Source organism: Pan paniscus, chromosome 16 (genome assembly GCF_029289425.2).
Source record: "Pan paniscus chromosome 16, NHGRI_mPanPan1-v2.0_pri, whole genome shotgun sequence".
Classification (NCBI taxonomy): domain Eukaryota; kingdom Metazoa; phylum Chordata; class Mammalia; order Primates; family Hominidae; genus Pan; species Pan paniscus.
The window spans coordinates 66,345,302-66,358,684 of record NC_073265.2 but is presented as its reverse complement, the minus strand read 5'-3'; the positions used below and the strand labels follow the sequence as shown (position 1 = coordinate 66,358,684).

At 40.6% G+C, this 13,383-nt stretch overlaps 1 protein-coding gene across 50 annotated transcripts in view; it reads left to right on the top strand.

Annotated features, from left to right (window-relative positions):
• The window catches only part of PEAK1 (pseudopodium enriched atypical kinase 1), a 309,581-nt gene that overhangs the window by 273,583 nt on the left and 22,615 nt on the right, over positions 1–13,383 (top strand). For all 50 annotated transcript variants that reach the window (XM_055098433.2, XM_063596837.1, XM_055098405.2 and 47 more), the window contains one exon: positions 10,408–11,153. In XM_055098433.2, the coding sequence (XP_054954408.1) occupies positions 10,408–11,153 (746 nt within the window). The remainder of the gene's footprint in view (positions 1–10,407; positions 11,154–13,383) is intronic.

Here is a 13,383-nt window from a genome sequence, read left to right as displayed (position 1 = left end):
CTGGCAGAAAGTCACACGATCAGCCGTTCTTCACCTCCTCTGATAAGCATTAAAGAGCTGCTGATGATGATAGACCTTCTCTCCCTTGTCAGTTCTGAGGTTATAAAAGAAAAAAAGGTACTTTTGGAATTCTCCATTTCTCTCATGTCTGTGATTATTTTTGTTTCTTCTAATTTGGAGAAATGGGTAGAACATGGCTGCCCATAAAGCTTCTTATAGGGCCCACACTGGAATAGGTAAGAATAGGTTCATGTTCTAGTTTTCTTATTTATTCCATTCTGCTCTCAGCCCAGATTCTTTGCTTGGTGTTGGGTACACAAATGAGACACAGTCCATTTCCTCAATGAGCAAACCAGTAGGGAATTCAGAACGGAACACAAGTCAAGGGTTGTAAGTGCTTACAGAGAAATATTCACAGGGTCTATCTGAGGGCCCAAGAAAGGTCAATTCTGGGGAGTGGAGTAAGAAATATTCCCTAGAAGCAGAATATTTAAAGATGAGAGGAGTGGGAAACTATTCCTGGAAGAGGATCAGCATGAGCAAAGACAAAAAGCACAAAGGAAGCGTAAAATTGGCCAAGAGTGCTGGAGAAACCGCAAGTAGTTTGGTGGCTCTGACTTAGGATATAAGAGGAAATGCGACGAGAAACAGGTATATCGGGGCCAGATCATGAAAGGCTCACTTTCTTTGCTTGAAGACGATCTTTAGGACAGAATTTTTTAAAGCAGAGAAGTGTCATGAAATGCTTTGGCGTTTGAAAAACATCTCTCTAGTGGTTTGTGTGGTGAGGGAGGTAAAACTGGAGACAGCAATAATAGGAGACTGTCACAGTTGTCAGGCAAGGATGATAGGGCCTCAGCTGGTGCAATTCACTGCTTCTAACCTTCTCTGTGGTGCTTCATCTCTGAAAGGTCTAGGTAAGTAACTGAAAAATTAGGACTTATTACAAAGCATACTTCTGTTGTCTTGTAAATAAACCATGGTCTGACGTCTCACATTAGCCAAGAGAAAATAGGGCTGGGGCAGCTTTGGGAAGGAGACCCCACCATCACAGGAAACATTCAGTAAATGCCAAGCCCCTACATCCTTAGTTAAGGGCACAGAGGAATGAGAAGATAAGACTGGAAACTGAATTGATGGTTGTTTCTAAGAATGGATTGTTGATTTTCTTTATTGAGATATAATTTATATTCCATAAAATTCACCCTACTAAAGTGTGCAATTCAGTTAGTTTTAGTATATTCACAGAATTTTGCAAGCATCACTAATGTCTAATTTCAGAGCATTTTCATCATCCCAAACAGAAACCCATTAGCAGTCACTGTCCCTTCTCCCCTTCCCCCAGCCCCTTACAACAGCTAATCTACTTTCTGTCTCTATGCCTTTATATATTTCTGGAAATTTCATATAAGTGGAATCATATAATATGTGGTCATTTTTGACTGACTTCTCTCACTTAGCATAATGTTTTCAAGGTTTTTCCATGTTTTAGCATACATACATCAGTACTTCACTCCTCTTATGCCTGAATAATAGTCAATTGTATGGGTGTACCAAATTTAATTTATCCATTCATCAGGTGATGGACATCTGGTTTGTTTCTTCTTTTTGGCTATTATAAATGCTGCTGCTTATGAACATTTGCATATAAAGTTTTGGTGGACATGTTTTCAGTTGTCTTGGGTATATACCCAGGAGTCAAAATGCTGGGTCAAATAGTAACTGTATGTTTAACTTTTTGAGGAACTACCAAAATATTTTACAAGATGGTGGCACCATTTTAGATTCCTACTAGCAATGTATAAGCATTTGAATTTCTCCACATCCTCACCAACACTTGCCTGTGTGTTTTATTACAGCTAACCTAGTAGATGTGAAATGATGTCTCAGTTTGCATTTACCTCATGAGTGATGATGCCAAACATCTTTCCACACACACTGGCCATTTATATATCTTCTTTGAAGAAATAGCTATGCAAATCTTTTACCCATTTTTACTTGGGTTATTTATCTTTTTCAAAAGAGTTCCTTATATATTCTGAATATAAGTCTCTTATCAGATAGGTAATTTGAACATATTTTCTCCCATTCTGTGAGTTGTCTTTTTTACTTTCTTAAAGATGTCCTTTGAAGCATAAAAGTTTATAATTTTTATTGACTTCCAATCTACTTTTTCTTTTGTTACTTATACTTTAGGTATCATATCTAAGAAACCATTACCTAACCCAAGGTTGCAAAGATTTATTCCTACTTTTTTTCTAAGAGTTTTTAGTTTTAGCTCTTACATTTAAATTTTTCATACATTTTTAGTTAATTTTTGTGTATAGTGTGAGGTAGGGATTCAATATCATTATTTTGCTTGAAACTGTTCTTTCCCTGTTGAATTGTTTTGGCAATCTTGTCAAAAATCAGTTGGCCTTAAAGATAAGTGTTCACTTCTGCGCTCTCAAATATATTTCATTCATCTATATTTCTATTCTTACGCCAGTACCACATACTCTTGATTACTATAATTTTGTAATAAGTTGGAATTGGAAAGTGTAACTTTTCCAACTTTATTCTTTTTAAAGACTTTGACCACTCTAGGTTTCTTCTATTTCCATATGAATTTTAGGATGAGCCTGCCAGTTTCTGCAAGAAGTCTAACTGGAATTTTGATAGGGATTACATTAAATCTGTAGATGAATTTTGGGAATATTTCCCTTTTAACAATATAAAGTCTCTGATCCATGAGCATAAGATATCTTTCCATTTGCTTTTTAGTTTCTTTCAGCGATGTTTTATAGTTTTCAAAGTACAAGTCTTACACTAGTTTTGTTAGGTTTATTTCTGGTTACTTTATCCTTTTTGATGGTGTTGTAAATAGAATTGTCTTCTTAATTTTATTTTGGATCATTCATTTATAATGTTTAGAAATGAATTGGTTTTTGTATGTTGATCTTGTATCCTGTAAACTTGCTGAACTGGTATATTCATTCTAATAGTTTTTTTGTGTGTGGATTCGCTATGCTTCTCAATATACACGATTATATTATCTGTGAATGATGAGATAGTTTTACTTTCCTCTTTACAATCTGGATGTCTTTATCTCTTTTTCTTTCCTAATATCCCTGACTAGAACCTCCTGTACAACGTAGAATAGAAATGGGTGAGGTGCAGTGGCTCACACCTGTAATCCCATCACTTTGGGAGGCCAAGGCAGGCAGGTCACTTGAGCTCAGGAGTTTGAGACCAGCCTGAGCAACATGGCAAAACCCTGTCTCTATGAAAAATAGTAGTCCTGGCTACTTGGGGGACTGAGGTAGAAGGATCACTTGAGCCTGGGAGGTCAAGGCTGCAGTGAGCCGAGATTGTGCCACTGCACTTCAGCCTGGGTGACAAAGCAAGACCCTGTCTGGAAAAAAAAAAGACACAAAGAAAAAGAAAAAAAAAGAAATGGCAAGAACGCAAATCCTTGTCTTGTTCCTGATATTACAGGAGAAATTTCCAGTCTTTTATCATTAAGTATGATGTTAGCTCTTTTACAAAGATGCCCTTTCCTTTATCAGGTTGAGGATGTTCTCTTCTGTTTCTAGTTCATTGAGTGTTATTATTATGGAAAGGTGTTTGGTTTTATCAAATGTTTTTTCTGCATCTATTAAGGTGATTATGTGAGCTTTTTTCCCCCTTTATTCCGTTGGCATGGTATATTACATTGATTGATTTTCAGATGTTAAACCAACCTTGCATTCCTGGAATAAATCCCACCTTGTTGTGGTGTATAATCCTTTTTTATATGTTGCTGGATTCGGTTTGCTAGCATATTGTGTAGATTTTCACATCTGTATTCATAAAAGACATTAGTCTCTAGTTTTCTTTTTATGTCTTTGTCTAGTTTTAGTATTTAGGTAATATTGGCTCCATTGAATTCAAGTTGGGAAGCATTCCTTCCTCCTGTTCTATTTTTTGGAAAAGTTTTCAAAGGATTGGTATTAATACTTCTTTAAACATTTGGTAGAATTCATCAGTGAAGCCATCTGGTCCTGGGTTTTTCTTTGTGGGAATTTTTTAAAATACTAATTCAATTTCTTTCCTTATTATAGATATCTATACAATTTTACTACTTTCTGTCTGTCAGTAGTAAATACTTATTCCTTCATTCAAGAAGTTGTTATTGTTGATTCTATCTAGACCTTGTTCTTGGCACAGAGATTACAGCAGTGAATAAAACAAAAGCTCTGGCCATCTTGAAGCTTAGCATTCTCATATTTTTTCTCTTCTCTTACTCTCTTGCTCTCTCTCTCCCCCTCCCTCCCTCTAAATATATATATATATAGACACAATTTATATATATATATTATATGTGTATATATATGTGTGTTGTTGTTTGTTTATATTTAATATTGTTCTATTACTTATAAAAATATTACTACATGACATGGGTGGAGAAAAGAGGTCCTTGAGTTTGCAATATATATTGCTGTAGCTTATATAAATTCTTAGATATTCTTGAAGAAAGTAGTGTGCATGGGAAATGGATATTGTCATGTGCTATATAATGATGTTTTGGTCAACAATGGACTGCACAAACAACACTGGTCTCATAGGATTATGATGGAGCTGAAAAACTCCCGTTACCTAGTGACATAGTCATTGTGACATCACAGCGCAAGGCATTACTCACGTGTTTGTGGTGATGCTGGTGTAAACAAACCTACTGCACTGCCAGTCATAAAAGTATAGCACATACAGTTATGTATAGTACATAATACTTGGTGATAAACTACTGAGTTACTGGTTTATGCATTTTCTGTACTATTACCATAACTTTAAAGTGTACTCCTACTTATTTTTTAAAAAACTGTAAAACAGCCTCAGGCATGTCCTTCAGGAGGTATACCAGAAGAAGGCATTGTTATCTTAGGAGATGACAGCTCCATGTGTGTTACTGCCCCTGAAGACCTGCCACTGGGACAGGATGTGGAGGTGGAAGACCGTGATATTGATATTCTTGACCCTGTGTAGGCCTTTGTCATCATTGTCCCTGTCTTCACATGGTGTTTTTTCTTATAAGGACACCAGTCATACTGGATTAGGGCCCACTCTAATGACCTCATCTTAACTTGATTACATCTACAAAGACTTTATTTCCAAATAAGGTCACATTCACATGTACCAGGGGTTAGGACTAGTAATATGTGTGTTTGTGTCTTCGTTTTTAACAAAAAAGTTTATTTAAAAAAAAGTTTTGTTTAAATAGGGAAAGATTTGTAGCATAAAGACACAAAGAAAAAACAATTTTTTTTTTTTTTTTGAGACAGAGTCTCGCTCTGTCACCCAGGCTGGAGTGCAGTGGTATGATCTCGGCTCACTGCAACCTCCGCCTCCCAGGTTCAAACGATTCTCCTACTTCAGCCTCCTGAGTAGCTGGGACTATAGGCATGCGCCACCATGCCTGGCTAATTTTTGTATTTTTAGTACAGACACAGTTTCCATGTTGGCCAGGCTGGTCTCAAACTCCTGGCCTCAAGTGGTCCACCCACCTTGGCCTTCCAAAGTGCTGGGATTATAGGCATAAGCCACTGTGCCTGGCCCAAAGAAAAAATATTTTGAAATAGTGTACAGTGTATCTTAAGCTAAGTGTTATTATAAAAGTTAAACAAAATTTATAAAGTTAAACAAAATTTAAGTTTATAAAGTTAAAAAGTTAAGTAAGCTAAGGTTAATTTATTATTGGAGAAAAATTTTTAAATAAATTTAGTATAGCCTAAGTATACAGTATATATAAAGTCTACAGGAGTGTATGGTAATAATATGCAAGGCCTTTACATTCACTCACCACTCACTCAGTGACTCACCCAGGGCTACTTCCAGTCCTGCAGGCTCCTTTCATGGTAAGTGCCCTATACAAGCATACCATTTTTTATCTTTTATACTGTATTTTTACTGTACCTTTTCTACATTTAGATACACAAGTAGTGTGTTAGTCCATTTTCACGCTGCTGATAAAGTCATATCCAAGACTGGGCAATTCACAAAAGAAGGAGGTTTATTGGGCTTACAGTTCCACATAGCTGAGGAGGCCTCACAATCATGGTGGAAGGCAAGGAGGAGCAAGTCACATCTTATGTGAATGGCAGCAGGCAAAGAGAGAGCTTATGCAGAGGAACTCCTCTTTTTAAAACCATCAGATCTTGTGAGACTTACTCACTATCATGAGAACAGCATGGGGAAGACCTGCCCCCATGATTCAGTTACCTCCCACCAGGTCCCTCCCACAACACGTGGGAATTCAAGATGAAATTTGGGTGGGGACACAGCCAAACCATATCATTCCACCCCTTGCCCCTCCCAGATCTCATGTCCTCACATTTCAAAACCTATCAGGCCTTTCCAACAGTCCCCTAAAGTCTTAACTCATTTCAACATTAACTCAAAAGTCCATAGTCCAAAGTCTCATCCGAGACAAGGCAAGTCCCTTCCACCCATGAGCCTGTAAAATCAAAAGCAAGTTAATTACTTCCTAGATACAATGCAGGTACAGTCATTGGGTAAATACAGCCATTCCAAATGGGAGAAATTGGCCAGAACAAAGGGGCTACAGGCCCCACACAAGTCCGAAATCCAGCGGGGCAGTCAAATCTTAAAGTTCCAAAATTATCTCCCTTGACTCCATGTCTTGCATCCGGGTCATGATGATGCAAGACATGGGTTCCCATGGTCTTGGGCAGCTCCATCCCTGTGGCTTTGCAGGGTATAGCCTCCCTCCCAGCTGCTTTGAGGGGCTGGCATTGAGTGTCTGTGGCTTTTCCACACACATGGTGCAAGCTGTCAGTGGATCTACCATTCTGGGATCTGGAGGACAGTGGCCCTCTTCTCACAGCTCCACTAGGCAGTGCCTCAGTAGGGACTCTGTGTGGGGGCTCCGACCCCACATTTCCCTTTCACACTGCCCTAGCAGAGGTTCTCCATGAGGGCCCGACCCCTGCAGCCAACTTATGCCTCAGCATCCAGGTGTTTTCATACATCCTCTGAAACCTAGGCAGAGGTTCCCAAACCCCAGTTCTTGACCTCTGTGCACTCACAGGCTCAACGCCACATGGAAGCTGCCAAGGCTTGGGGCTTGCACCCTCTGAAGCCACGGCCTGAGCTCTACAAGTGGCCCCTTTCAGCCATGGCTGGAGTGGTTAAGATACAGGGCACCAAGTCCCTAGGCTGCACACAGCAAGGGGACCCTGGGCCTGGCCCACGAAACTACTTTTTTCTCCTAGGCCTTCGGGCCTGTGATGGGAGGGGCTGCCGTGAAGACCGTTGACATGCCCTGGAGAAATATTTCCCATTGTCTTGGGGATTAACCTTCAGCTCCTCGTTACTTATGCAAGTTTCTGCAAATTTCTGCAACTAGCTTGAATTTCTCTTCAGAAAAATGATATTTTATTTTCTATCACATTGACAGGCTGCAAATTTTCTGATTTTTATTTTATTTTTATTTTTATTTATTTTTTTTTTTGGAGACGGGGTCTCACTCTGTCACCAATACTGGAGTACAGTGGCATGATCCCGGCTCACTGCAACCTCCACCTCCGAGGTTCAATCGATTCTCCTGGCTCAGCCTCCTGAGTAGCTGGGACTACAGGTGTCTGCTACCACACCTGGCTAATTTTTGTATTTTTAGTAGAGACAGGGTTTCACCATGTTGGCCAGGCTGGTCTCAAACTCCTGACCTCAAGTGATCCACCCGCCTCAGCCTCTCAAAGTGCTGGGATTACAGGCATGAGCCACTGCGCCAAACCAAATTTTCTGAACTTTTATGCTCTGCTTCCCTTATAAAACTGAATGCCTTTAACAGCACCTAGGTCACCTCTTGAATGCTTTGCTGCTTAGAAAATTCTTCTGCCAGATACCCTAAGTCTTCTCTCTCAAGTTCAAAGTTCCACAAATCTCTAGGGCAGGGCCAAATTGCTCCAGTCTCTTTGCTAAAACATAACAAGAGTCACCTTTGCTCCAGTTCACAACGAGTTCCTTATCTCCATCTGAGACCACCTCAGCCTGGACCTTATTGTTCATATCACTATCAGCACTTTTGTCAAAGCCATTCAACAAGTCTCTAGGAAGCTGCAAACTTTTCCACATTTCCCTGTCTTCTTCTGAGCCCTCCACACTGTTCTAACCTCTGCCTGCTACCTAGTTCCAAAGTTGCTTCCACATTTTCGGGTATCTTTTCAGCAACACCCCACTCTACTGGTACCAATTTACTGTATTAGTCCATTTTCACACTGCTGATAAAGACATACACGAGACCAGGCAATTTACAAAAGAAAGAGATTTATTGGACTTAACAGTTCCACATGGCTGGGGAGGCCTCACAATCATGGCAGAGAGCAAGGAGGAGCAAGTCACATCGTATGTGGATGGCAGCAGGCAAAGAAAGAGAATGTGTGCAGGGGAACTCCTCTTTTTAAAACCCTCAGATCTCATGAGACTTATTCTCTATCATGAGAACAGTACGGGAAAGACCTGTGCTGACTCAGTTACCTCCCACTGGGTCCCTCCCACAACATGTGGGAATTCAAGATGAGATTTGGGTGGGGACACAGGCAAACCATATCAAGTAGTTAACATTGTGTTATAATTGCCCACAGTATTCAGTACAGTACCATGTTGTACAGGTTTGTAGCCTATAAGCAGTGGGCTATACCATATAGCCTAGGTGTGTAGTAGGCTGTACCATCTAGGTTCATGTAAGTACACTCTATGATTTTTGCATAATGATGAGATTGCCTAACTCTCTCAGAACTTATCCCTGTCATAAGCAACACTTACTATTACAATCCCAGATTATATTGGTGCTTACCGTTGACATGCTGCAAGGACGTGATTTTAACAAAACAAACCACCACCCCTATTCATTGTCATCCTCAGCACCATCCAGCACCTTCTACTCTATATGAACAATAGTAGGAGAATGTATGAGTTTCCTAGGACTGCTGTAAAAAAGTACCACAAATGGGTGGCTTAAAACAACACAAATGTATTCTCTCACAGTTATGGAGGCTAGGAGTCTGAAATCAAGGTGTCAGCAGGGCTGTGTTCCCTCTGAGACAGTGGGTAGATTCCTTTCTTGCCTTTGTCTGGCATCTGGTAGTGGCCATCAATGCTTGGTATTCCTTAGTCTGCACCTGTGTCACTCCAGACTCTGCCTCCAATGTCATGTAGTGTTTTCCCTCTCTGTCCCTGTCTTTACATGGTGTTTTTTCTTCTTATAAGGACATCAGCCGTATTGGATTAGGGCCCATCCTAATGACCTCATCTTAACTATTAAATCTACAAAGACTTCCAATAGGTCACATTCATAGGTACCAGGGGTTAGCACTTCAACATACCTTTTTGGGGGATATAATTCAACCCATAACAGAGCCTTATAACTCTGAGATCTTGAGTAGAGGCCTCATTTTAATAACAGAACTAATTTTTAATAGCCTTTATAGAAGTTTCATGTATATTTTTCTGTCTTTAAAAAATAATGTGTTCTCTCTGTTATACAATAAGCCCTGAAGGTATATTCAAACACACATGTGTTTTATCTTTTTCTAATCATAAATGCTGGAAACTAAGCACAGATGAATGGTTCTCTAACTAGGGCTTATAAAAGATGTTGAAAGATAGTATCTCTCAAATCACAATGTATATGCCCACCAGAATAAAAGAGAATCACGTAAGAGTTTGGGAATTCGTGTTCAGAACAGAAGTTGACTGCTCATATACACTGTTCCCCTTACCACAATCACAGGAATCTTTTACGTAGACCAGTTTAAGCAATGTCAGAATCCATCTCTATAGTAAAATAAATAGCATGGCTTTTGAAATTGTATTCATGTGTTGGAAAATGTTATATGCATGACAAGTGCTATATATGATACAATGTAACTTTGGAATAAAAAGAACAGAATAGTATCTTCTGAGCCCCTGTCTAATGGTCACATTGCTAGTTTCAATTCTGTTTGTAATAACGCTCCCAAGTATTTTCTTTATCCACAATGCTATCATCTCTACTCTGTCACAATCCAAGTATATTCGAGTGTCTGTCATCCCTTAATATTCTGGTGTGGTGAATATATAGCACTCTGAAGGGTGGGACTGGAGAATCTGGTTTCCTTTTTGAAAACAAAACTCATCACCCAAACCAGTGCCCTGTTCCTAGACAAGGCCAAGACATTATGCATATTTGTCGTTCCCACCAAGGCTTGGATACTTCAATGTTTAGGTATTTGTTTTTTGGTTGTTCTCTTTTCCCATTTTGAACTAAAGAGTTGACTTATTCTTACATTCCCATGGCTACCTCACTCATTTCTGCTCAAGTTTCAGTTATAAAATTAGATTGAAAACTTTACTTACTCTTTTCTTTTTATTGCTTTAAAAACAATACAGGGCAATCTAGAGCAGCCATGATACCTCCCAAGCAGCCACGACAGCCCAAGGGAGCTGTGGACGATGCCATCGCCTTTGGAGGGAAAACAGACCAAGAAGCACCCAATGCTTCCCAACCTACACCACCCCCACTGCCAAAGAAGATGATCATAAGAGCCAATACAGAACCAATCTCCAAGGACCTCCAAAAATCCATGGAAAGTAGTCTTTGTGTCATGGCTAATCCCACCTATGATATCGACCCCAACTGGGATGCCAGCAGTGCTGGTTCTTCCATCAGCTATGAACTCAAAGGACTGGACATTGAATCTTATGACTCCTTGGAAAGGCCTTTGCGCAAGGAGAGACCTGTCCCCTCAGCAGCAAACAGCATTTCCAGCTTAACCACTCTCAGTATTAAGGATAGATTTTCCAACAGCATGGAATCCCTCTCCAGCCGGCGTGGGCCCTCTTGCAGACAGGGCCGAGGCATCCAGAAGCCGCAGAGACAAGCACTTTATCGAGGACTTGAGAATCGGGAGGAAGTAGTGGGTAAAATCCGAAGCCTTCATACAGATGCCTTGAAGAAACTGGCTGTTAAATGTGAAGACCTTTTCATGGCTGGGCAGAAAGACCAGCTCCGTTTTGGAGTGGACAGCTGGTCAGACTTCAGGCTAACCAGTGACAAACCATGTTGTGAGGCAGGTGATGCGGTTTACTATACTGCTTCATATGCAAAAGATCCACTTAATAACTATGCAGTCAAGGTAAGAAAATATTATAAATCTCATGTTAAGTCTTAACCAGTACATTGTTACTGGGATGGATTCATTCTGCTTTTCTCCTTTCTTTCCTTCATTCCTCCATTCAGCAAATTATTGAGCATCTACCTCTTACCAGATACTAGATTAAGCAGGGGGCTTATTTATTATTTAAAGAAAACAGATACGTAACTTAACAGAATTACAACAGTATACTGCATGCAAAGATAGAGGTAAACAAGAATTCTATGGGATCTTGGAGATACCTTAACCCAAACTCTAGAAGTCAAAGAAGTCTTTTTTTTTTTTTTTTTGAGATGGAGTTTCACTCTTGTTGCCCATTGTGGAATGCAATGGTGCAATCTCGGCTCACTGCAACCTCCGCCTCCCAGGTTCAAGCAATTATTGTGCCTCAGCCTCCCGAGTAGCTGGGATTACAGGTACCTGCCACCACGCCCCGCTAATTTTTATATTTTTAGTGGAGATGGGGTTTCACCATGTTGGCCAGGCTGGTCTCAAACTCCTGATCTCAGGTGATCCTCCCGCCTTGGCCTCCCAAAGTGCTGGGATTACAGGTGTGAGCCACCATGCCCAGCCAAAGAAGTCCTTTTAAAGTAGGTAACCTGGCCAGGCATGGTGGTTCATGGCTATAATCCCAGCACTTTGGGAGCCCAAACCAGGTGGATAGCTTGAGCCCAGGAGTTCGAGACCAGCCTAGGCAACGTGGTGAAACCCTGTCTCTAAAAAAAAAATAGAAAAAATTAGCCAAATGTAGTGGCTCATGCCTGTAGTCCCAGCCACCCAGGAGGCTGAGGTGGGAGGATCACCTGAGCCCAGGAGGTCAGGGCTGAAGTGAGCCATGATCGGGTCACTGCACTCCAGCCTGGGCAACAAAGTGAGACCCTGTCTCAAAAAAAAAGTAGGTAACCCTTGAGCTTTGCTTTTTGCAAGGGCTACCTATAAATATGAGGTCTGTTATGTACCTTTCACTGCATGTTTCTGTCTTTTTTTTAGGCTGGAGTGCAGTGGCATGATCATAGCTCACTGCAGCCTCAGGTGTGTGCCACCACATGACTGATTTTTTTGGTTTTGGTAGAGGTGGTGGTCTCACTATGTTGCTCAGGCTGGTCTCAAACTCCTGGCTTCCAGTGATCCTCCCACCTTGGCCTCCCAAAGTGCTGGGATTATAGGCATGAGCCACCATACCTGGTCTATGTTTCTGACTTTACCCTTTACCAGCTAAGAAATGCTTGTCTACCTCTGCTCTGTAACTCCTTTGCTCCCTAGAGAAACATTTTTATAGAGGAGGATAACTAATGTTTATTGATGTTCCTGGAACTTTATTTTTGTTATGTAATTTAATCTTCACATCAACTTTATGAGATTAAGATCTTTTTCTCCATTTGACATATGAGGAAAATGAAGCTCCAAGAAGTAAGCTTACTTGGTTAGGATCACACAGCTAGCAAGTGGTAGAGCTGAGTTTTTTGTTGTTGTTTTTGTTTTGTTTTGTTTTGAGATGGAGTCTCACTCTGTTGCCAGGCTGGAGTGCAGTGGCGCATCTTGGCTCACAGCAACCTCTGCCTCCCGGGTTCAAGCGATTCTCCTGCCTCAGCCTCCCTTGTAGCTGGGACTATAGGTATGCACCACCATGCCCAGCTAATTTTTGTATTTTTAGTAGACATGGGGTTTCACAGTGTTGGCCAGATGGTCTCAATCTCTTGACCTCGTGATCCGCCCACCTTGGCCTCCCAAAGTGCTGGGATTACAGGCGTGAGCCACCATGCCTGGCCAGAGCTGAGTTTTAATCACAAATATTTCTGACTCCATAGCTGCATTTTGTCCATTGTGCCACTTATCAATTTCTTACATGTAGATTGCTTATTTCAGATAACCCACTTCTTCAAGACAGCTAAACTCTTGACATCAAGAATTCTTACCCAGTTACATTCACTGTAACAGAAAGCCATAGGTTTCATCAATATAATAAATAAAATGTGGACTTTGAAGTCCAAAAGATTTGGGTTCAGATCCTGGTTCTGCCTCTTAGTAGCTTTGTCAATAATGGCACCCATCTTATGGAGCTGTTGTTTGGTTAAAAGAAAACAAAATGTCCCTAATAACTGTTCATTTCATTAACTACCCACTAGCTTCTTCCCTAGGTTACTTTAAGAGAGTAACAATCTTTGAGCCTCAATTTCCTCCTCTTTCAGATGTTTACAGTGAGTGTAGGATC